Source organism: Anguilla anguilla, chromosome 10, assembly GCF_013347855.1.
Source record: "Anguilla anguilla isolate fAngAng1 chromosome 10, fAngAng1.pri, whole genome shotgun sequence".
Classification (NCBI taxonomy): Eukaryota; Metazoa; Chordata; class Actinopteri; order Anguilliformes; family Anguillidae; genus Anguilla; species Anguilla anguilla.
In genome coordinates this window covers 11,841,402-11,865,197 of record NC_049210.1, presented here as the reverse complement: position 1 = coordinate 11,865,197, position 23,796 = coordinate 11,841,402, and the positions used below count along the sequence as shown (strand labels likewise).

Here is a 23,796-nt window from a genome sequence, read left to right as displayed (position 1 = left end):
CCACAGCTTATTGGCTCTAAGTCTGCTAAGTCTCATAAAGAAGACCAGACCGTGGACACTGTGTGCTTTTTTGTCTTGTGCGCTTGTGTGCGAATGTGTGTTTGTTTAGAGGTCTGCTGCAGCCAGGCTTGAACAGGCTGGTCGTTGTGGGCCGCTGCCCTTGTTATGTGGTTAGCCTGAGGAGGAGGCTCCCTGTTCAATGAGGGCCCTTCAGTGTCCGTTCCAGACAGCCGCTAACTGCAGTAGGTCACTGTGGACATGGCATTGATCTCCAGGGGCCAGTCCGTTTGCTGGCGTGCGGTCAGCTGGTCTTTGTCCCGCCCCTGTGCTGAAGCTGTTATTTGGATGTGGAATCGAATGAATCGGTTGAATTGAATGGCTAAAGGCAGGATAATGCCGGAGCTGCCAGTCCCTTGCCTGGACAACCAGGGCTGGCAGCAGGGTCCCGTTTTTGCGTGTCGTCACGTTGGCTTTGGGTGTTTGATATCTTCCCATTCTCCAGCAGCCCCTCGGGACCACCGTCCACTTCTCTAACAGATTTTTTGTTTCCCGTGTATGCTTGCGCGTGCGTGTGTGTGTGTGTGTGTGTGTGTGTGCGTGTGTGTGTGTGTGTGCGCGTGCGTGTGTGTGTGTGTGTGTGCATGTGCATGCATGTGTCCGTGTGTGTGTACCCCTAGGTGAATGGGGGCAGTAAAGCCGCGCAGGCCAGCCTGCAGCCCGGTGATGTCATCGTGGAGATCAACGGGGAGAACACGGCGGACATGCTGAACGTGGAGGCGCAGAACAAGATCAAGAACTCCAAGACACAGCTACAGCTGCTGGTGGACAGGTGAGAAAGGGATGGCCAGAAAGAGCCAGAGCAGGGCAGTATGGGAACAGTAGTCTCAGAGGTCTGAATAGTGTGAATATGAGGTAATATAACCCTTGGCAGAGAGTTAGGAGGAATGTATTAAATGGTTGGGTTTTAAATACCAGCCTCTCCTGGCAACCCCTCTGACCCTTCTCCGGTTCCCACTGGTGCGGCCTGTACCCCCTGCCCGCTCGCCGCGGGCACCGCCACTGCGCCAGTCTGCTGGCACTCTCCCGCTCTTTATTTACAAGCCTGTGTCTCCGGCAGAGATAATGAGCGCAGTGGCATCTGGCGCCCTTCCAGAGGACCCGCCGCCCTCCTCCCCGGCCCCGCTCCGCTCCCCCGCTGCGCCAGCTCCGAAAACAGTTACTGCTTCCTTCAGACTTCCCGCTCATCTTCCTCTTACATTTACTTGTGCTTCCAAATAGGTCCCGGCAAATTGAATTTAGTCTCTGGCTTTTGAGAGCTCTTTTTTGATCAGCATTATTGAACTGTGCCATATTTACTTTTCCTGGCAGTTCTTCTCACTTGGTTCCTTTCGAAGATTTTATGGGAACGGGTTGGCACACCGGTAGCCTCAGTGAACGGTGGCTGTTTGTTTTAGAAAAGATCCTTTGGTGTCATAACATCACATGTCACAGTTATTCCACCATATACTTGTAAATTCCCCTGCTCAGTGACTCACTGCTATCACAAAAATACATACTGTGCGCTCCTTCTGTGTGTCAGATCTGCGTGTACACACGCACGCACGCACGCACACACACACACACACAGTGCAGCAGGTCCGTATGAGTGGATTTTTCCTCACTGACCTCACGTCTTCCACCCAGCCAGAAACAACACTGTCTCTCCCCCTCCCGGACAATATGGCACTCTGTGGTGCTGCTGGGCAGCTTTGTGCAATTATAGAGTTTGCACTGCTGTGTGTGTGTGTGCGTGCGCGCGTGTTTATGTCTGTGTGTGTGTGTGTGTGTGTGTGGGTTGGAGTCTAGGGATGGTGTGCTTACTTATGTCTGCTTTAGGCAGATTCAAACTGAAGATTACATGTTATAATGTATCTCTCCCATACATTCCAGTTTGCATGCTTGTCCTCTTACGAATACTATCTAAACTAAGTGATAAAATGGATTCTCATTACTGAAAGGTGACAGTGCGAATTGCAGATTGCTCATTGGCACCCAGTGTTTCCAACCACAGTCTCCCCAGTCCGGCCATGCTTAGGGTAACCTGAGCCTGCTCACGCGCGGAAAAGAAAGCTTCAGACCAGCCGATGCCGACCCACAGGACGATAAATAATTTTAATGGGTGCTTTGTTGCTCAAGTGGTCCAAGGTTCAAATTACGAAGATTGATTCCCACTGCAGTCTCTTAACGCACATCAGTTAGCAGCTGGTCAAAGCGCATCGGACGTGTGTCATTGGCCATATGTCATCATCCCCCCCCCCCCCCAAACTATTCTCACTGAGAAAACAAGCTGTGACTTCTACACGGTCTAGCAGGCTGAGAAGAGTAGCGCCCTTGTCTAAGACTTCCGGCAACGTTTCCCTCCTGATTGGTGCCCTGCACATTTGCCCTGGTTCAGAGCCCAGAGTAAATGATACCCCACTGATCCATCTGATAGCAGATCCTTCTGTTCTGTATGTGTGGGAATCCACACACGCATAGAAAAGGATGGAATAGTTTGCCAGATTTTCTGGTTTATTCAGAGACTCTGGTGTTCTGATGGATTAGCCTCTCAATTAGCTGCAAGTGAAGCGCCATGATCGGTGGATTAGCCCCCGACCCTTGGCTGTAACGCCTTCTGTCATTACGGGAAGGTGCAATACTAGCATGCTCCGTCTCGGACGCATACAGCTCATTTTAAGTCCTGAGCTGCTGCACTTAATGCACCGAAGGGTGGGATAACCGGTTTAGTTCAGCTGCCACAGGCAGACTGCAGGTACCTGATCGACCAGAGGAGTCTCTATTGAGCAATAAGGGGGTGGGGGGGTGGGGGGGCTACCCTCCATGATCAAAACTATTGTAATGCAGTACTCGGTGGGACTCGTCTGGGTTCCTGCAGCGATATGTCTTTGCCCTGCTCAGCTGCAGTTTACAGCCTGCGGGCTGCAGCCGCTGAAATCCCCCGGGCTCACTCTTCATTAATACTCTGTTGACTGTACACTCAGGTGCGGGGTAGGCCGTCTGGCTGAGACAGGGCTACGTCCCATACGAGAAGGAGCTTCTCGACAGCGACACAGCCGTGCTAATTAAAAGAGGTGTTCGCCAATTTCCCCCCAGCTGCCCTGGAGGTGTCAGACAAGTCTCCACAGTTGGGCAGCCTCTGGGCTGAGACTGACGGTGGCGCCTCTCCCTGGAATATTCGGGTGTGGGAAGGGCTGTGCCTGAGAACAGAGTCAAACCAGTCCTGATCTTCGCCATCGGGGCTGAACACCGAGGCCTGTTTTAAAGGGAAGATGAGGACCATAAATCCAATGCCATGCAATTGTGTTGTTGCCAGTGTGGCAGGATAGGCATCTAACTGGTTCAGTTGCTGGCATTTATTCTTCAATAGGAAGTTATGCAGAGCATACAGGAAGACAATAGTTTCCATGTTTACGTGCTGCAGATTGGGCATTGTGTAATTTGCATGCTCCAGAGGACACTTAGAACACCAGAGAGACCCGCATTGTCCCAACAGCTTGTGGGGCATCCATTGTCTATTGTGCCCCCCCCCCCCCCAACGATGATGTCACAGTGGTTACAGCTCTGCTGTCCCTATCTGATTTCTTCAAGATGATGTCACTGAACAACTTCAGCCTTCGACGGGACAGTAAAAAAATGCAATACGTTTCCTGCATAACTGTCACTAAAATAACAATCTGTTGTATTCTCCCTTGTGATTTTTGAGTGAAAAATTGGCACGCCCTCTGCACACTGCGCACATACCCTCCACGCTTTTGAAGTTATAAGCTGTTGATACTGTTATTAGAGGAAGGGGAATGGTGGTAGGTGGAAATTAATAAACAGAAATGGACAAATACATAATATACTAAACTTCATGTTCTGTAATTGAATCATTTCCATAATAAGTATTCAAAATAAAGGAAAGACCAAAATCCGATGGTGCGCCCTAGGGCAATGCATTAGCAGTGGTAGTCTCCCCCAAGGTTAGGGAGGGGTTAGGGAAGGGATCCACTTCTTATCACTTTCTAGCAACCCCCAATGGTCAGTCAGGTGCTTGCGGTCTTCTTGCTAAAGCTGCACATGAACTGTCTTCCTCCCACTCATGTTTGGTGCGCTTGGCTTGTGAGTTGTGGCATGAAAGGAAGCAGCTGGCAACGTCACGGAATGTTAATTCATCTTTAACAATGGAAGGAAGTTCAGATTTCATTCAGTTGCGATTTGAATCCAAACCCATTTACAAAGATTGTAAAACTTGATTATTGCCAGCTCAGAACCAAATATGGGCATGTGGCATTTTGCTTGGCCAATGGCATGAAGGAATGGCATTCTGTTGTTTTAACTCCATTTGGCAGAGAAGTATGTGCTGAAAGGAGTTCTGATCATTGATTTTAGCTGGCCTAAGTCAAAATCATCCCTGAAATCTCAAAAATATGTGATAGGCAGGTCACACATGTTGACTACAGGCTAGTTTGAAACAAACTTTGACAGCTGTGCCTTAAATCTTGTACCCGACAGCTCTTAAAATGCCTTGTGCGGTGAGAAGATAGGAGCTGTTCTGCGTTGCCTTATTTATGTCTGCTTTCCGTGTGCGATTCAGACTAAGGTGAACAGATCACTTTCACCTCCCCGAGTTTTACGACGGCCCATCACTGTTCCCCCACCGGCAAGCCATCAGTCTGCTGCCTTAAAGAAGGTCAGAGGGTATCTGCCCTACGCAAAGCCACGGTCTTAACCTTGAACAGCTTTTTAATTGTCTGGCACTCACGAAAACGTGTTCGCTTGTTTCGAGTGCCTTGTTCTCAAACAAGCTTGTGGCTGAAAAGTTCCGAAAACAAAACAAAACAGTGTTCGCATTCCAGCCGAATGACAGGGATGCGGAAAACAAGCTCTCTGGCTTTTTCTATTTACATCAAAGACAAACAAGAAACTCGTTTTGGGATCAGTTTGACAGGCTTGAATGTAAAGTATTTGAGTATATTAATAGCAGGATTGTTATCGAGCTCAGAGAAAGCTGTGGAGAATTTTTGTCTAGAGCTGGTTAAAACCAGATGTGACTTCATCCTTGACGATGATCAGCTCCACACTCTTTATCTCCTGCTAGCCTGAATACACAGTTGGCACGATAGGTCTAATCTCCGGCCTTTTCACATGTGCCATAAGTTATGAGCTCCGCCAAGGATTCTTTTAAATGGCTCCAGTTGGCTTATTCCAGCTGTTTGTCTGGTCGGCTTCACCCCGATGGAGGAGCACTATTCGGCAAGACCTGGTCAAAATGTTTTTCTGCACCATTTAGCCCCGGCTGCTGGGCTCATTACCATCCCTGGCAGTAAGTGTCTGCCCCCCCAACACCCCCCCCCCCCACCCCCAGCCCAGGGAAGAAGCGGCCCTGTGTTTGCAGCTCAGGCTTGTCCCGCGGGAGCATGGGGGTCGTTCCGCACTTTCGGTAGCATGTTTCGGGACCCGCACATTTTCCCGTGATCACCCCAGCGGCCATTTCACGTTTTCCCTGACGAGTGTTTGTTTTTCATTTTTTTCCTTGTACTCTTTTGATCACGACGCAGGAAAATAAAAGTACTGGAAGGACTTCTCGGGGCTCATTTGTTGGGAGTTGGGGTGGGGTGGGGGGGGGGGTTTGGCGGACGTCAGTGTCTGAACGGATGTGCCTCTTCCAGGTTTCCAGCCGCAGTATATTGTTTGAGAAGTGCTCTCGTTTGGGATGTGCCCTTTCACCGTTCCAGTGCGGCTGCGTGTCAGCTGACGAGCTAAAGTGAACCAGGTGCAGAAATGTTTTTGAGCTGCACCTGCACACCTTCTGTGTTTCAAACAAGATCTGTATGGAATACTGTGCAAGCTGCTTCAGACAGCTGGTGCTAGTGATATGGCAAAGTAAAAAAAATACCTGAGTCTACCTGCTATTTCTACACGTCATTTTGAGGTTGTCAGCAGTTTTGTTTTACCTAGAAATAAGTTGGTCATTTTTTTTTATTGATTCCAGTGGGCATGACCTCGTCTCTCTTCCACAGGCCTGAGCCTTCAAGTCCTGGACAGACCAATGGGATCAGCACTCCTGAGCAGCTGGGCGGGCGCTTCCAGGTCAGTCCTGCCAGGATGTCAGTATCACTTCCTGTGATCAAATAGCCCTGCACAGTTATAGGCTATGTCAATAGCTATGTGGAAGCAATACGAACTGTTATATGATAGGAATTTCCCTCAGGCTTTATAAACAGTGGAACAGCACTTAGACCGTTGCTCAAATACATAGGTCTTATGTACTTAAAAGCTTGAAGACTGGACATATAAAGGGATTCTGTTCTTTAGTTATGCGGTAAAACCATGACCGAGATTGTCCATTTGTGCAGTACATTGAGTGAGATGAAACACATCATTGGGTGGGTGGCACTACTTGAATATCTAGCCTGTGGGAGCAAATCAATAACGCTGACCAGGCAGGTACAGAATGGCACAATTGTTCAGAGTTGTAGTCAGCCTCTGACCAGTCCCTGCATTCGTTTCCCTTTTCGCTAGATGATCCGTGTCCTTTAGGACTGTTTTGATCCTCCGGGCATCGCCTGCGAGCTATCCTACAGACCTCAGGTCTGCTTCTCGTTTACTCTGAAGCCGAGGCCTCTGGTTATTGAAGATTTACTGAAGGTCAAGATGGGCAGACACAAAGACATTTGTTGCGTGATTCCTCTTTGCTTCCGTTATGCTGACAGCAGCTCAGTGGCAGTGAGAAAGGGGGAAGGAACTGAAGTGTAAATCAGACAGGGTTCCTGCATTTTATTGGTCAACTGGAATACATTTGGCTCCCAATGGTAGTTTGAGAGATGGCAATTTGTTGGATGTCAACATAACGTTGAACAGTGAAAAGTCGTCAGCGTACGAAGGGATATCGGATATCAGAGTTTCAGAAGCTGCATACTTTGCGTTTGAACGTTGCGTTTGAACCTTCTCTAAATTGTTCCCCCTCAAATCACCGGAGGGCTGTTTTTAATCAGTCAAGTACGTCTTGCTATGAGTCATCTTCAGAAAACCATTCTTTTTTGCCTCTATTTTTGCAGTGACCTTACTTCAACACAGTCTGCAAATCTAAGCATTTTAACGTATTTTCTGTCTTAATAAATCATCTGTAGAGCACAGCATGGTTACGTTTAAGAGTTGATCAGTTTGCAGCTGGATTCCAGAGGGAGACATCATTCTCTAAGGGAAGATTTATGAAATTAGATTATACTGTTTTTCTAAGCTTTATTTTATATCCCAAAGGGCCCTGGTAAAGTAAAGCATCTGCCAATACACTTTGGATTTAGTATAACAGCCTACATTTGTTTTCCCTCTGCGATTGATCCTGTTTTTCATATCGAGTGCATTTCGGATGTTTCTCATTCCACCCTCTAGGAGGCGATGCAGGTGAGCCGAGATGAAAACCAGAACTACAGGGAGTACACGCTGTCCAGCCCAGCCTCTCTGTCACCTGGCCCCTATTCCCCCGAGCCTCCGTCCAGCCCTGACGGGAAGGCAGAGTGGCACACGGCCAAGAGGTAACTTGCACAGAGTCAGGATCAGCAAATTAGCATTTTGATCCTCCTCTCAAGAAGCTTCAGTGTAGCTAAACTTGGGTCCTTAGCCCTTGCGGTGAAAGCACATTCTGTTAGACGTCACAGATGTCACTCAGAATTATACAGTAAATATTGAATTGCTGTGTTAGTGCTTATAGGAAAATCTTACTTCAGACTCAGATATTTGCGGCAGGTTTTCGGTAAATAGTCTTGGACCTGGACAGGGTTGCTACACTGGTTCAGTTGCCTCACTGTGGTAGGCTGAACTATGTGGTTAAATGCCTGGCTAGCTCAAGGCCTGCAGCCACTGCAGCCCTCCAGGGCCAGGGTTGAGTAGCCCTGCAGTAAAAGCAGAGATCTACAGAGATACGTTTGTCAAAAAGGATAAACGCGTCAAGCAATCAGGACTGTTCTCTGACCAGATGAATTTCGGTCACATGACGCTCTAATGGCGATGAGCGAAAAGGACACCTGAACCACAGAGGTCAGGTCCAGAACGAGCGGTGGGGGGAAAAACGGCTTTGGGCCCGTGCAGCGGTAACAAAGGATGTGCAGCGGATATCACATTCCCCCTTTTTTTAAGTGCACAGCAACAAAGGGCCGGGCAGCAGAACATTCGGAGCGCTGTCTGATGTGTGGAATTCCCCTGGGCCGCCCGGCAGGGTCACAGTTCAGACGTCGCTTTACCGCGGGTGAATTGGCCCGCTCTCTGGGGCTGCTCCTCTGCCAACCCCTCCCCGCTCTCAACTGGGAAAATAAAGATGTAACCTTTTGAAAACACAGACACATTCCAGACGTCAGCGTTGATTCATTCCGTTTTGTTATTTTTCCTGGAGGGTTATGTGGTCCTGAGTGCCGAGATCTTTGCAGCGGGGCAGTAGAATCGGAGGATGCTCGTGTCTTGTGTCTCTCTCTATCGTCTCGTGTATCAAAGCAGAGATGTGATTGGACGAATCAGAGGGCTAAATTTGAATACAGCACCATTGTGTGTTTGAAATTGCCACAAAAAGAAACTGTTATTTATGTTGATGCACGGAATTGGATGGAGCTACAAAGCCTCGATGTTCAGGTTATTCTTGGACAAGCAAGTCATTGCCTGCAGTGTGGAGACTTTATGACTTGTTAACATGCAGGCTTTGTAATAGCTAATCTCACAGACCAGTGCACACTGTTGTCCAAGATCAGCACATCCTTCCCCATAAATTAGGACCCGATCAGTAACTCATGTGAGCTTGGTGTTCAAGTTGAAATGTTGATTCCACCCTTTGCTTGGCTTCTCTCCTGGTTATAGTGTGCAGGTGCATTTATGGTCCCCAGTGGAGAAGAGCCCCAACTACAGTCTTTCCAGGCCTCTTTCTCAGGTGAGTCTCCCGCAAAACCTGCCCCTCCAGTCCTGGAGGTACTGCGCCTCACATGGTGGAGACGCTGGTCCTTCGTCTGCAGTGGTCTGAGCACCGCTGTGCACCTCTGCTTCACCACACTGCCGTGCCTCATCTCATTAGATGGCGAGCACCGTGCATGCTTTCCCGCTGCTCACCTGCACGTTTATAAAGAAAGGCTAACTAAACTAGCCTAAATAAAGCACAGGATTCCAGGAAGGCTGGGTTAGATGGGCAGACTGCCAACCAGTTTCAGACAGGAGCAGGGGAGGTGAATAGCTCTCTGAAAGGTCACTTTGAAAGGGCTTGCTTTTACAAAGATCTGACATTACGTTGGGGTGAATGCTGGAAGCGGTGTGTGCAAGGATTACCGCGAGGGAGGGAATTGTCATTGTTACCGGGGAACAATGAGCTTGACCTTTTTGTGATCTGTTAAGAGAGAGACTCGTTAATACAGCCTCCCTCCGTACTTGGTAGTTGAGTGTGGGTTTTGAGGGTAATTGGCAGGTTTGCGCTCGGGGTCGTGCTTACTTGCTGTTTGTGCAGAAAAATATGGGGACAAAGCCCGTGGAAGGACTTCAGCGAGCTAAAGGAGGGGGGACGCTGTGGGAAAGTTCATCACAAGACATTTCAGCTATGCCTGAATTCTCGAGTCGACAGCAGCAATGCCCCAGAAGACACAACAGGGGAGATGACAGGACAGGAAAAACATACAAGGCCTTAAATGGATGGGGAGGAAAAACTGTGGAATTCCTGGAATTTTATAAGTGCTGTAGAGATTAAATTGAGTGGGAAAACAGAACTGTAAGCCTGCTGCCTGTGATGGGACATCGATCTCCATATTATGTGCTTGTTCATCTGACGGAATGTTGTAGGTTTTTAAAACTACCATGTCACACCTGGGATAATGCAGAATTTGAAATGCCAGACTTCATGTGCACTTCAAGGCTTGTACAATTTACATATTTACAGTATTGTGCCGCCAGTCTGGGCAGTTTTGGCAAGCCAGTGACTGTGTGAGACTTCAGTGGACACAGATGCTTTTTGTTACATTGTGCTGGACCCGACATCATTTCACGCCATGTCAAAGGAGTCCGCAGCCCATGGACTCCCAGGACCTTAGCTGCCCCCCCCCCCCCCCCCCCCCCCAATCACATGCACAGATGTAGGCACATCAAAAGTAGCTGCAAATCTTGTTATTCTCCTCATGGGCATATGGTGCTCACTGCTTGGCCTAAGCAGCTAACGCTGTCAGCACTTATCCTCAGATGTCACGACGTTCATGTTCACTGTGCATTTCAGTCAAAACAGCCAGCCACTCAAGCTCTCCCATAATTCCTCAGAGGCAATCGCGTGGAAAACATGAGTGTTTTCCACACTGGAATCCCTTTTTAATGAACATTTTGAACATTCCCTTTTTAATGAAGTGTGTGTTTTCTGGTAGGCATTTTTTCTGCTTGTCGATCTATCTTTTCTGCTAGAGAATTGCATGGCTGTGTTTTCTGACTTATTCCAGTTTAGGCAGGTGCTGGTGGGTAGTCTGGGTACCTTTTTGTCTTTCTTCCCAATTGAAGTCTAATCTTTCAAAAACACAATAACGCTGATGCATTCCCAGCTGAACAGTCCAAAGAGCCGTAATGGAGCTGCCACAGTCGCAGGAATTACTGCTTATTTAATGGAAAAGGCCGGGGAGGCAGAGTTCCTAGCCAGGCTGCTGTCTGTAGACATGAGTCAATGTTCCGATCTGGGGTGAAGATTACCTCAAGGTCCCAGAGAATACAAGTTCATCTTCAGGTGTCACAGTGGAATATTCATTTGCGGGTTGCCTTGAAGACACTTCAACAAGACAGGAGATAAACCACGTAGTGCGGCAGCTATTAGGAGCTGTCTGGGTCCTGAAGCTCTTATCAGTAAGGTCTGAGGAATGCTGAGTGATATACGCGTGTGCCAGATCACCCACTCTGAGATCGGCTGGAATGCCTGGGGTGTTTGTGCAGACAGGTGGGCCAGTAATTGGAATTCAATGAGCTGAGAACTTTTTTCTGTAGGGGGAAAGGAAACTTCCATCCCTTTTACCCTTATAAGATCTATTCACTCTTTCTCTCATTTTTCATCTGAGACTGAAATACCTCATGTGCTTGTTTACCTCCCTGTTGGGTGTCCCTGCATTCCTTCCCCCTCTCTCCCCTCCAGTGTCATCTCCGGCGTTTCTCTCTTTTCTGCGTTCAAGCAAATATTTGGGATACAAAGTGCTACGCCCTACGTGGTTACCCAGGGTGAACCATAGACAGCTGTGATGAAAGGAATGGAGGTGAGCATTAGCAGAAACGGAGTCTGGGTTTTTGTTATGGGGTGGTCATTTCAAGCCCTCCTTCCCCCATCCTTACAACATTGCACAGTACTGTTCATTTACATTTGTCGTGAAGGTGTTCATCTTGTCACTTCAGTGGCCTGTGGGTTTGGGCCAACCCGACTGAAAAGCTGTGTGTTCTCCTACGTTAGCCGGTCCTCTGAAGTGAGGACATGGCTTCTGGATGAGCCCGGCTCAGGGTCTCCCTCAATTGGAGGTCGTCTCATTTGAGTCAGAGACGGGGCTCCCCGCCCCGCCGCCCCACTGCTTAATGAGTGGAGCCCTTTCAGCGCTCCCGGCGGAAGAGCGGCTGGGAAGCGGCGGGCCCCGCGCACACACGGCGCGTTGTCCCGGTCCGGCCCGCGGGAACACAGGCGCTCAGTTCGCGCTGAAAAGGCCCCGGCTCTCCTGACTGGGCCCTCTGTGTCCCGTAGGGTGGACGTCCGCTCCGCGGCGTATCGGGTGATCGACGCTTCACAAAAAAGCCGCTAAAAGGGTTTTTCCACCCGGCGTCAGCCCAGAGAGCGTGGAGAGTGGGAACCCGTGACTGGGTCGCCATTTAGACCTCCATTAGTGGGGGGCTGTGGAGTGGGGTGTGGGGGTTTTGAATATCCTGAGAAAGCAGGCTGTACAATAGGGGCTCTGATGGCAAGGGCTCTGGGAAGCTGGTGTTGGCTTTCTCCCCCTCACAAACCTGCTGTTGTGTGAGGGAGGCTGGCAGAGATAGGCTGCTGGGTGGTTTGGTGGGGGGGTGATGGGATGGACACTGGGGAGCCCTCCGCTATTCCCAGGCAGCTCCCGACTTCCCCGCTCCTCCCTCCTCCCCGATGGCCCCCGTCCCGCCACCAGCACAGGGCCGCCCATTGTCCCGGGTCCAGCCCGGCTCCCGGGGGCCACCATTCTGGTGCTGTCACCGGGGGCCTCGTCCGCTCACACGTTTCTCACATGCACAATGGCTGCAGAGATCAGGTTCCTGCCCGAACACCGAAACGGAGCGGGACAGAGCCTAACCCCGCTGTCAGGCTCAGTGGAGGAGCGCCTTCTGCCGCTGCTTGATGGGTTTGATCACGAGCTTAGCAGAAGAAATGACATGACAGTAACTCCATGCCTTCGTACTCATTAGCCCACAGTTCACCTCTCTGAGGATTTTTCTTTTGGCTCCGTTGCCTGTGTTCCTTCAGATTTTGGAATGTAGATGTAAATCACATTCTTCCCGCTTTGCTTTTCTGAAATGCTAGGCGCTGATTAGGTGGTCTCAGCGGATAATAATCCCAGTGCTGCGGTATTTGTCACGCGCTAACGGCTGTTGATGCCCTCTGTCGGCTGATTCGCCACTAGCTCACGGTGAAAGAGCGAGCGGTGCCAGCTAAGAGAGGAGCAAATAGGAAAGGCTTGGGTCTCGGCCCAGATTCCTCTCAGGGAAGTTACGGGACGCCCTGGCTCAGCAGGCCTGTCGCCGGGGCCGCTGGACACCTTCTGGTACGCGCGTCTGGATATAACATCAGGAAGCGACCGCCATGAGATCCCTGCTCAAAAGAAGCCGGCCCACATCATTCTCAAGGAATGCCGTGCTCTTGGGGGCAGGACCCAAAGCTGGGCTGCGGCAGCCAGATTATGAGGTTCCTGAGGGTTGCTTTGGTGAGCTTCCCTCATCCTGTGCAGAGAAAGGACAATTATAAATAACCCGCGTAGGATGTTTCCCTCCAGAGGGGCCCTGCGTAGGCCCCTTCGCTGACCGGAGTACCCAGTCCCTGTAAGGTGGGGTGAGTTTGCACGGTGACCGGCGTTTAGACCTGCACGTGCAGCAGCCAGCCGACCGTCTCCCGCAGGCTGCCCTGCTCGCTAGCTGCTGGGCTCCTGGCTCCGTCTGGGAGTGCAGCAAGCCGGAGCCCAAATCTGCGGTCGTTACCGCCGAACGGAAATGGGAGGTTGGCACGCAGAAGAAGAAATATCTGCCGCTGTTTTTGGAGTCCACTCAAAATTCCTGCTAAACGGCGGTATGTTTTTAAACAAGAGAAAGGAATACAAATGCCTTCCTTCTAGAAGTATCTTTAATGCAGTAGCCCCCCCCCCCCCCCCCCAGTGCCCGTTCTCCAATGCTCCCCTGTTCAAATGGATTGAGGAGTTCCACTCAGGCCTGACGTGCTATTTCAGGGCTGACATGAGCAAAGAGGCTGTTTGGGTTGGCACCGTTGGGGTGCGCTGCCTGATGGGGCCAGGCTAATCCGGTACGGGGGGGGTGGGGGGGGGCATGTTTTTCTTATCCTCGGAATCACAGCCGGGAGCCAACGGGAGCCAGCCATTTCACGCTGGCTCTACCGAGTGAGGCCGGGCTCTTTGTGGTCCCCCGGCTGGGCAGCGTGCCTCCGCTCATCCCCGAAGATCGGTCCCACGGTTGTTTTTCCTTCCTCTGAACTGGAAAAGCAAACGTGTGCTCTTCAGATTATCCGCCCTCCAAGCCCCCAGGACCGCTGACCAGGCGCTCGTCCTGCACCCCTATTTACGGGGCTTTTTTTGGCCAGGACACGGGGCCCTTTCTGTCACTGGGCGCGGTTTAAGAAAGCGGGCGAGCGGTATGTCAACATTCTGCAAGTTGTTGTCAAGGTAACCATGTGGATATTCTATTTTCTTTTTTTGCCGCGGACGTTTCCTCCCAAGAAAAACTGAAAAATTGGCTGCTTGACTTGAGTTAAAACCGCAGAAAAACCTCATATTTGTCGGTGTGATTTCAACATGTTCTCAAAACTCCCTGTAGAGTTTAGCTTAAGGTTCCTGCAGCCCTTTTGTTCATCATGAATCACTTGGGGCCCATAAACAAAGGAAGTAGCTACCTGGATGTGGTCATCAACCACAGGCCAATTAAATGGAACTGAAGACTGCCAGCATGACGTAATTAGTCCTTGTGTCCAGAAAGAATTGGAGGTCTTGGGCAGATTTGCCACAGTTCTGTGAGTATGTGTTTGGATCAGGGCAAGCCACAGTGTGAAAGAGACCAGGTGGTGCTTTGATGTACCTTACAGTCTCCAACAGCCTCATAAAGTCAACACTAGAAGACAAGGAGTAACCTGGTGGAAAACTGGGAAAAATTATCATCTCTGGAAACATATTCTTCCTACAAGAATCTGAAGTCTTCTGGCTCAGCTAGCCATTTCTTTAGAGTTTGTTCAACCAGCCCTTTCAATGTTGTGACTATCCACCACAGATTGCATCTATGAAAGGTCAGGCATCCTGTCACTGAACAAAGTTGTCTACCTTCATTAGTCAATATTATGAAGACTTGCTTTTATTTTAGGTCAGATGTGGCAGTGACTTCATTTTCTTGTTTTAACACATTGAATTTATGAGGGTGGGTACTGGAGATGATAAATTAAATGTAGCAATTCCACCTATAAAAGGACACCGTAATGAAGTCCAGATATTTAATGAGTTTGATAACCTGTGCCAGCTGGAAAAAAAGGGTAGTTAATTTGAAAGGCAACGTGTTATTCATAGCGCCCCCTTTAAAGATGCATAAAACACCAGGCCAGCCCCTCCTCACAGTCCCCAGCCAAACTGGCATTACTGTAAGTGGCAGTCAGGCTGGGTCGCTTGTGGCCGTGTGAAACCACTGAGAGACCTTTTCTGTTCCTCCAGTCTCAGTCACATGAGACGGCTTTAGTCTGACTGGAGTACTGGGAGGTTGGGCTGTTGAGGTAGGGAGGGAGAGAAAGAGAGAGAGAGGGAGGTGAAGGTGGATGGGAGAATGGTTTCTCAGGACATGAGTCTGAGTGACAGAAATACACCAACATATTACCAGCTTCTTTCTTATGTCATTTACATTATTTCCAAAATTACCATCAATATTTCTGATTTAAGACTGTGGTCTCTGGATGTGATTAAGGGAGAAACTTGTTATTCTGTTTAATACACCACAGTCTAATGACTGAATGACAGCAGTATGCTATAGGCACTGGTTTCTAATGTACATGGTTATGGTTATTCATGTTGTCATGAAATCAGTGAGTAGCTTCTTGATTTTTTATTTGTTTCTGATCGAGTTTTAGCTATGCTTCGGTAATATTCACCCTACTGTATCTCATTCTAACAACGCACTTCGTTTAAAGAATAAACAGTACAATTAAAATTGCGTGAGGGAGAGCGTGAACTGAGGAGACACACACCCTCCATCACAACTGGAGCTCAGTGTGTCCGTAAGTGTTCCATAGGCCTATTCAGACAGTCTGATGACATTATGCTTGCAGCATCCTGATGTGTGTTCAGCAATGAAAGCGATGTACTTCGCACATAGTCAGTCAGACAGTCCTGTCATCTCACTGGCAAAACTCTCACTGGTGACGAGAGCGCTGTCTGTGCTCGAGGAACCCGCGTTCTCACCGCTAACCCCTCTGAGCTCCGCTCCTCCTGAGGGATACAGGCTTTCATTTTACATGCAACCCTGTAACTCCGTCTCAATCCTGTCCCAATCCAGACAAACCTCGGCCCTCCCAGGACTGATACGGCCTATTTACTTGGCTGATCTGTGGGTTTTTGCTGCTGCTAGCTCACAGAGATGGTCTCTGCCTCTCCCTGATGTTAATTTCTCTCCTTATCTCTGACATATGGTTTTTATCAGGCATAGTCTGCAACCGAGCAGCTCGGTCTTGGCGTCTATTGGGGGATATGGGGGGAATATGCTTGTTATTATCAGTGGATAAAGGTTGGCACTCTGGTAGAGAGGGAAGCGTGGCACAGCAGTGCTGTTCAAGCATGTCTGGATCTTCTCGGGCTACGGTGGCCACGATGCTAATGGGATGCGAGCCCTGCCATGTGAGCCCACGGCCTGCCTGCACCCACCTTCCTAATCCCAACAACAGGGTCCCATTCATTCCCAGCAGCTCGCAGGAGGTCCCCCTAAACCCACCCCTTCAAATTCAATGTCGTGGTCCCGCTTTCTTCCGGAGTTTTCCCTGGAGGTCCCTGCAAAACCGTCGCTCAACACTCAGAAGTCTCAGGATCTGAGGAGTTTACCACACTCTTTACTGTATCCACCAGATTAAAGCCATATGACTGGAGCGTAATTCTTACGCATCCAAAGGGACTTAGGTTTTCCCTTTGGTTTAGTCTGACAAGGATTCCTTCTTCAAGAGCACGCTCCTGGAGCTTAGCATTAGTCCCAGTTTTTGAATGCTGCTCAATGCTGTGCCATTTAGTGACTTGAGCCCATCGCCATGGACTGTTGTGCCTTAGCGTGTGGGCTGCACTGTTTGCTGTATACAGCAGGTGTAATTGCAGAGAGTGGGGGAACTGTGTGGGCAGAAGATCTGAAAGATCTGAAGCTCCCCAGACCTCCCTGGATGTTTGAGACTGGATGGGGGGTTCATGCCTTTCATTTATCCCTCCCTGCAGGCATTGGGCTGCGGGGGAGGCCTGTGATGATTACATCAAGGGAAGGGACGTTTTACAACTTTTCATACAGTGGCAGTCCCATGCGATCCAGAAATAAAATCAAAACGACAGAGGGCCCATCTCGGCCAGCCCGTGCCCTGTAATCGCAGGCTTGGTACGGAATTGTTTGGGTAACGCACCCTGGAGGTTTCATACAGCAAAGCGCCCAAAGCTAAAAACGGCCCCCCTGGGACTGTCGATCTGCAGAAGACATGCCACCCCCGAACCCCCACCCCGGCACGTGCCAATGCCCATGCTCCTGTCTCACACTGTGCCAGTCTGGTGTTCCAGTGCCCGTTGTCTCGAATGCCTGCCCTACCCCTGCCCGTGCTATCATTTTTCATTTTCTTACAAATCACTGGTTCAGCCAACCCTCACTCCCTGTTCCCCTCCCTGCTGCTCAGAAACCCTCACACAGTGACTCCATAAGCGACTGCTGGATGATGTGTTTGGTCTGTCCCACTGTCCCCTCTGCATGCAAACACAAATTTTTTCATATTTCTGGACCTGAATTCTGTCCAGGGCCCCAAGCCCAGCTGGGGAGCTGACTCTCGGCTGCTCTGGAGCTGAGCTCTTTGTGGTTTCGTTAAATGGAGGCTCCAACCCTCCCAGCCACAGGGCTCGAAAGCCCAGAATCGAACGCTTCTCTCGCCACCCCCATCCTACCCCACCCCACCCCTTCCCTCTTCTCCTCGCCTGCTTTTTCCCAGCACACATGTCAAAGACTTGTTGATTCATATTTTTTCCACATGCCATGTGGTAATCAGAGTTGTTAGTGTTCCGCTGTTGGGTGGGGCTGTGGAACTCTGCGTGTGTGTGTATGCGTGTGTCTGCACAAGCTTGTGTGCAAAGTTGTCTAGTTAACCCTTATCTCAAAGACGTGTATGCCTTCAGTTGTTTTCAAGTGTATTGAAACTAGCAGTTTAGAGAACTAGCATTGAAGATTGCTCTATGGTCCATCACTTAGCCTGACATTTGTATAGATCTCACCCATGCCATACCAGGGTGGACCTGATTATCTTGGGGTGGGTACAGGCCTAGGCCCAGGATTCTTGGGATTAATTGTGGTTTCTTCTCTGTCTTTATGATTTCACTGGTTTTCCACCATCTTATTAATGTTTGGGAACCAATAGGTATCGGGCGTCACTGCTTCAAGGCCACAACGTTGAGCTATCTTGAGGAAGTGGCATGATAGCAGGCACCTCAACATTGGGAGGGGTGGAGAAGGACACACTGATGAGGAAATCAGTTGGCCACATACTGGGTTGATTGTGAGTGTAGAAGGAAATCATTCGTGGTGGGTACATTCTATGGGTATGACTTGGCATATTGGGTTTCAGACAGTTTTTGGCCATAAAGGTGAATGTATCAGGAAGTTTTTCAGTTCTCTTGGACTGCCTTTGAGATTCTCTCCATGTGCACATTGGTAAATAAAATTGTCACTCATTGGACCGGCTGTAACCGTCTCATCTTCGGAGTTCCTGGAGTCTGTTCCTGGGGTGTCACCACTTTAGTTTGTGTTGTCCTTGTTGTGTCAAAGCGCAGGCCAGAAATTTGAATGAAATGTAGTATACCAAAACATTGGTTAAGAACCAATAGGACAAACTATTTTGTTTTGGTTATGCTTTATAAAGCAGGCTTGACACAACATCTGCCGCACCCAACCGGGCCAAGCCAGGCCCTCGCAGGCAATCTCCTTAAGGTCACATTCGATGCATAATCAGCCTACTCCGTCAGTGTCGTGTAACGACTTGCCGAGCTCGTGGAAGCAGTACAGTTCAGCGCTGCTAGAGACACCAGTGGTGGGAAACTTTGATGATTGTTATTTTGTCAATCACGACCATGCTAATAACCTCTTTGCTCGCTGGTTGTCGGGAACATCACCCCACCCTGTCCTCTGTCTGCCTATTAAAATGCCTCCAACGTTATTTATTTGAAATTAATTACCTGTGGTCCACCCCCACCATTATTATTGTACATTTATAAGGGTTTCTGGAGAAACTTAAAATTAGAGAAGCCTGGAACAATTCAGTGTCTGGAGGGGGAAAAATCCAAGTCTTTTATGTGGCTGATTAAAAAAGCTCTGCATGGCCAACAAATCACTCCCCCTGGGTTTAGTTTGTCTGTGACTGCAGCGCTTGAAGTGGCCTTTGGAATACCTCGCCTGCATTCCTGGTGCCCCCCCCCCCCCCTTCTGTGGATGCCACTTTGATGCCATAGGCGCCATTTCGGAAAAAAGCTGATTACAGTGGAGATGGAGCCCAATCAAGGCTTCCTCCTCACACCAGCCGGAGGAACCGGGAGTAATTGCACATTGATTTACCCCCCCCCCCCCCCGTTCCCCCCGACTCCGTCCTCCCTTGCATTCCTGCGATCGACCCGCCCCTCCAACACAAACAGCCCCCGCTCCTCCGACGGGACCTTTTTCCGGCGACGGGGCCTCGCTGCGCCCCGCTCCCGGGTCCTGGCGCACGGGCGTCCCCAAGGAGACGCCGCAGCCAGCTCTATAAAAGGCCGGCAGCCCAGAAAAGAAAACAGGCCGGTCGCCGCGCGCCTCTCCATCCTCCGCCAACTGTCAGAGCCGGACCCTCGACCGGCGGACCAAACGAAACATTAATCACGCGTTGTTTCGTTTGCGCGTTTATTACTTTAGCCCCCCTTTTGTTTTTCTCCGTCCTCTGCTGTCCACACCAGATTCCAAGATCACTCAACAATCAGAGGCCTCAGAAATGGCAGCTTAACTGCTTGGTTTGGACGCAGGACTCTCTGGATGAGTCTGAATTCAGCTGTGCAAGACTGCATGGGTGTGGCAGGCAGAGCAGTAAGATGAACCATCGTATGAATGTAGTGACAGAAGAGTCCAAGGACACATTGAATGGGATTATTACTGGGTGCAGTTATGGGTTGTTAGGGGGCCCCACTGGTATATATGATGAGTGGTGTATTTTGGCGTATTCACTGGTAAGGCGGTAATGGGCTGAACTCATAACTCATAATGGCTGATGCAGAGCAGTTTGAAATGTGGTCCTTTAGTTGATGAAATGATACCCCGTTGAAGAATGCGTATATGCGGTGGCAGTGCACTTTCCCGTGACAAAGACAAACATTTGGCTGGAGCTCTGCTATGCCGAGGCCCTGGGGGAAAAAAGGAAAGGCAAAGAAAGGCGTTTGCAGTTTGGAGCAGAAACGTTGGGATCGGGTGCCGGAGACGTAGAGTTCTTGGCCACTGTTAGTGTGAATGCCTGAGCCCTAAGCCGCACGCTGGCACCCAGACACAGAGGGCAACTCTGCCCACCCTGACACAGAGGGCAGCTCTGCCCACCCAGACACAGAGGGCAACTCTGCCCGTCGGGGTTGCGTGTGCACAGGGAGGGTGCCAGGGCCAGTCTGAGGCTCCTGAACCGCCCCCCCCCCCGATTTCCTACTGCCTTCTCTTCCTAACCCTGATTAAACAAGCACTGTTCCTAATGGATGACCGGAAATGTTTTCATGCCTTTTCGATTCTTTGTTTAATTTTCCGTGATAAGAAGCCCTGTTAAGGAGAGGGTTTGTGTATTTACTTTTTTTGTGCGAGTGCTGCATCTGGCTGGCGGTCAGTGTGCAATGTTAAATTGTGCGCTTGCCCTGAGTTTAACATTCGCTTTTGAATTTCCTGTTCAGCTGTCCAGCTTCCCTGCTGGTCTGCCAAGGCATCTCTATTATTCATATTATTTACAGCGGGGATGTTTTTGTAATTTTATGTGTCTGACCCAAATAAAGTTTTGCTGTTAAGAATGTTTAATGTGCAACTGAGCACATTAGTGAAGCACAGGCTCACGTAACCACAGAGAGGAAGTTGCATGTGTGTGAGTGTGTGTGTGCATGTGTGTGTGCGTGTGTGTGTGTGTGTGTGTCTGTGGCTGAAACAGAAGCAAGAGAGAGAAGAAAAGGGAAGGGAGCAGCTCTGTTCTTGAGCAGGTCTGTGTATAAATGTGTTGAAGTAAACCCTTGTCTTGGGATTCCTGACAGTAAAAGTGTCTGAGCTGATTCATGGTGCTGCCGGGGTGGGCCAGGTGCACAGTGGGGCCTGGGTGCATGTTCCACAGGGGTCACATGTACACCTGAGACACCACACAGCAGCAGGAACTCTCTCATAGAAAGTCAGCGCTCTCTCTCTCCCTCTCCCTCTCTCTCTCGCTCTCTTTCTCTGTCTCTCCCTCTCGTTCTCTGTGCATGTGTCTCACGCTCTCTCTCTGTCAAGGTCTCCTCTCTCTCTCTCATGGGTTTTCTGGGTGCCCGCAGGCTGTAAGCCCTGTTCTCTGTAAAGAGAAGGTAGAGGAAGTGTGGGAGGGACGTGTTCTGACATCGCGCAAAGGATGCTGCTCAGCAGTGAGCGTAGCATGCAGGGAGTTGTGCTGAGGGACAGGGTGCATTTATATCTGCTCAGCATCAATGTCCAATTTCTGGCTTTTATTTAGGAAAAAGCATCCTAGTGTGACTTAACCATAGAGTCAGACATTTTGGTAAATAACATACCCTCTGTCCGCCAGCCTTAGCCTGTGTGGTGTCTTTCCACTTACTGTGACTCAGGGTGGCATGAGCGGGCGCGATGCTGCCCGATCACAGTGTGACACAGTGTGTGAACACACATTCAGACACGAGTGCTCCTGCACGCACTCACACACACACACCCACACCACACACACACTCGAGAGCAGCGCATTCAGGAGCACTCTCCTGAATAAAACACTCAGCAGTGCTGATGTTTTACAGCCTGGCTCAGTTTGCTTTTGAGGAAGCGCCAAACGGTAATGAAGTTGATGTGCATGGAAAGCTCGTCGTGTCCTTGTCCAAACTGAGGCCTGGAGAATTTGGTACATTCAGGTCTAATTCATTCACCCATATTTCCCGGGTTTCATATTAATTAACGGTCTTTTTTTATTTGGGCCAGCATAGGATGGCAGTGTCGGTAAACAGGATGTCAGCGTCTGGGTTCACTTCCAGCTTGCCAGAGAATTCAACTTTTATTCTGTATAGAGCGCCCTCGTGTGGCCACAAATATCCTTAACTATCAATTCATCTTTCTCTGTGAAGAAGTTGTTCACGTAGTACACAATTGGAAACTTTTGACATTCAAAGATAAATAAAACAGCTTTTTTTCACGGTTGCTACATAATTGTCGTCCATAACCATGCCTGATTTTCGCCATGCAGGGCCCACGGAAATAGACCTTGGCTCGGTCCATCAACTTCAGAACAATAAACAGTCAGCTCCCGACATCTGTTACCATGCAGCCCATTCGCAGGCATCGTGCCTGCAGTCAGAATCCCTGCTGAGATATTATAGCGATAAACGGCTAATGAGTTTGACGCAGTTTCTGTGCGAAGGCCGGGATGTGAATGTGAGATTAATTACAGGTGATAGAGAGGATTCTGGGAACGGCCTGTGGAACAGAAGCTTCTACTTTTGGAGTGGAGCAATGACAAGGCAGAAAACAAGTCAGAATTAAACTTTATTTGGGACACTTAGATATACTTAGCCCTCTGAATTAGGAGGTCAATGTGTCTGCAGCCTGTTGGTTGAAGGCAGTGGTGTGTGTGTGTGTGTGTGTGTGTGTGGGTTCTGCATCTGGAAGATGTTTGCGTCTCACCTGCTTCTTCAATCACCGCGGCACATCAGTCAGTCCTCTCTGACCCTGTCTGCCCTTCTTGTTCTCGTAATGCAGACGGGCTGCTCTGTTTTACCATCTGTGGCTGCAGGCCTGCGGCTGGACCCTGCGTGCCTGCTGGTCTCTCACCTGTACAGGGTGCTTAGCCCCCTGCTGCCTTCCTGTTGCTGATGAGGCAGTCAGCCGGAATATCCGTAGACAAAACCTGGCAATGCGTGTGCTAGCACCCTGCCCTGCTTCAGCAAGCTCGTTTCCCACTTACACGTGCAGATGCTGCTTCAGCTCTCCTTCACCGGATGGCCCAGCTCTGCTCCTTGGTTACCAACATCTCTCATTGACCACACACTGAAAAAAACTAAAATAAGTAAATCTTAACAAGTATTTTAGTCTTATGTTTAGTCTTAAAATCATTTATTTTATAAATTAGACAAAAATATTGCCAATAAGGTGAAATGGTTTTACTCATTTTAAGATTTTCCAATGGGGTAAGACAGTTTCACTTGTCAAGCAAAAAGTAACTTAAGACTTTCTACTTCAGAGAATAAAAAGTTTATTTGCAGTGCTGGTGAGGCGTGAGGATGGGGATGGAGGAGGTCAGGCCTCTGACTCCCTGTCTCTTTCTGTTCTTCCAGGAGTTCTCCTCGCCAGACTTCCGGAGCAACTCTGTATCCAGCCGGACCCCCACCCCCCCGGGACGCTACTCTCCCCACAGCCCTGTCGAAAGAGAGTCCTCCGCCTCCCCCCGACGCAAGTAAGCCCCACCCCCCCATCCCTCGCACCCATTCCTTCCTCTTGCACTCAGTGCGTCAAAACATGACCATTAGGGCTGTATCATAACCGGAACACCCTATTCAGGAATGCACAGGCAGTGTGCTGTGTACTGATTTTTTTTTTTCTTCCTGAAGTTGACCAATGATTTGTAAAAAAATATTTAGAATAAGAGATTTGTGGAAAAGTGAGCTCTAATCAGAAAATGAAATCACGGTAATTTGTTGTGTGCAGTAAAATGCAGTTTAATGCATTTCTTAAGACACAGATTCATTTTTAAACAGCAGAGCAAAATGAACAGAACCCACAATTTTCCAAAACGCGTATGGATAATTTTGTCTATGTTCACACTGTCATTTTTTGGGAATGACAACTGTGTTCATTTTTGAGAGTGAGTATCATTTTGTATTGTACACATTATGGCAGAGCAAAGTGAAGTGAGTTCCCAGTGTATGTAAGGTAACAGGATTGACTGTCTAACCAGATCTTGTGACAGCTGTAAATACCATCTGTAGCCATGACAAGATTTACAACTGTCGTGGCATGTTTAGGAAGTGTACTACATTCATTTGGAAATTAAACAACAGCGGGAGTGAGTTTATCCGTTTACTCATGACAAACTGCTGCTGACAGAGCCGTTGTATGTTCGTATGA

The 23,796-nt window shown here is 49.3% G+C and overlaps 1 protein-coding gene across 1 annotated transcript in view; it reads left to right on the top strand.

Moving 5' to 3' along the window:
* pdlim2 (PDZ and LIM domain 2 (mystique)) overlaps positions 1 to 23,796 on the top strand; it is a 43,006-nt gene that overhangs the window by 11,986 nt on the left and 7,224 nt on the right. Inside the window, exons 3-7 of the mRNA XM_035380136.1 lie at positions 678 to 829; positions 6,042 to 6,111; positions 7,414 to 7,556; positions 8,866 to 8,935; positions 23,007 to 23,125. Coding sequence (XP_035236027.1) covers positions 678 to 829; positions 6,042 to 6,111; positions 7,414 to 7,556; positions 8,866 to 8,935; positions 23,007 to 23,125 — 554 coding nt within the window. The remainder of the gene's footprint in view (positions 1 to 677; positions 830 to 6,041; positions 6,112 to 7,413; positions 7,557 to 8,865; positions 8,936 to 23,006; positions 23,126 to 23,796) is intronic.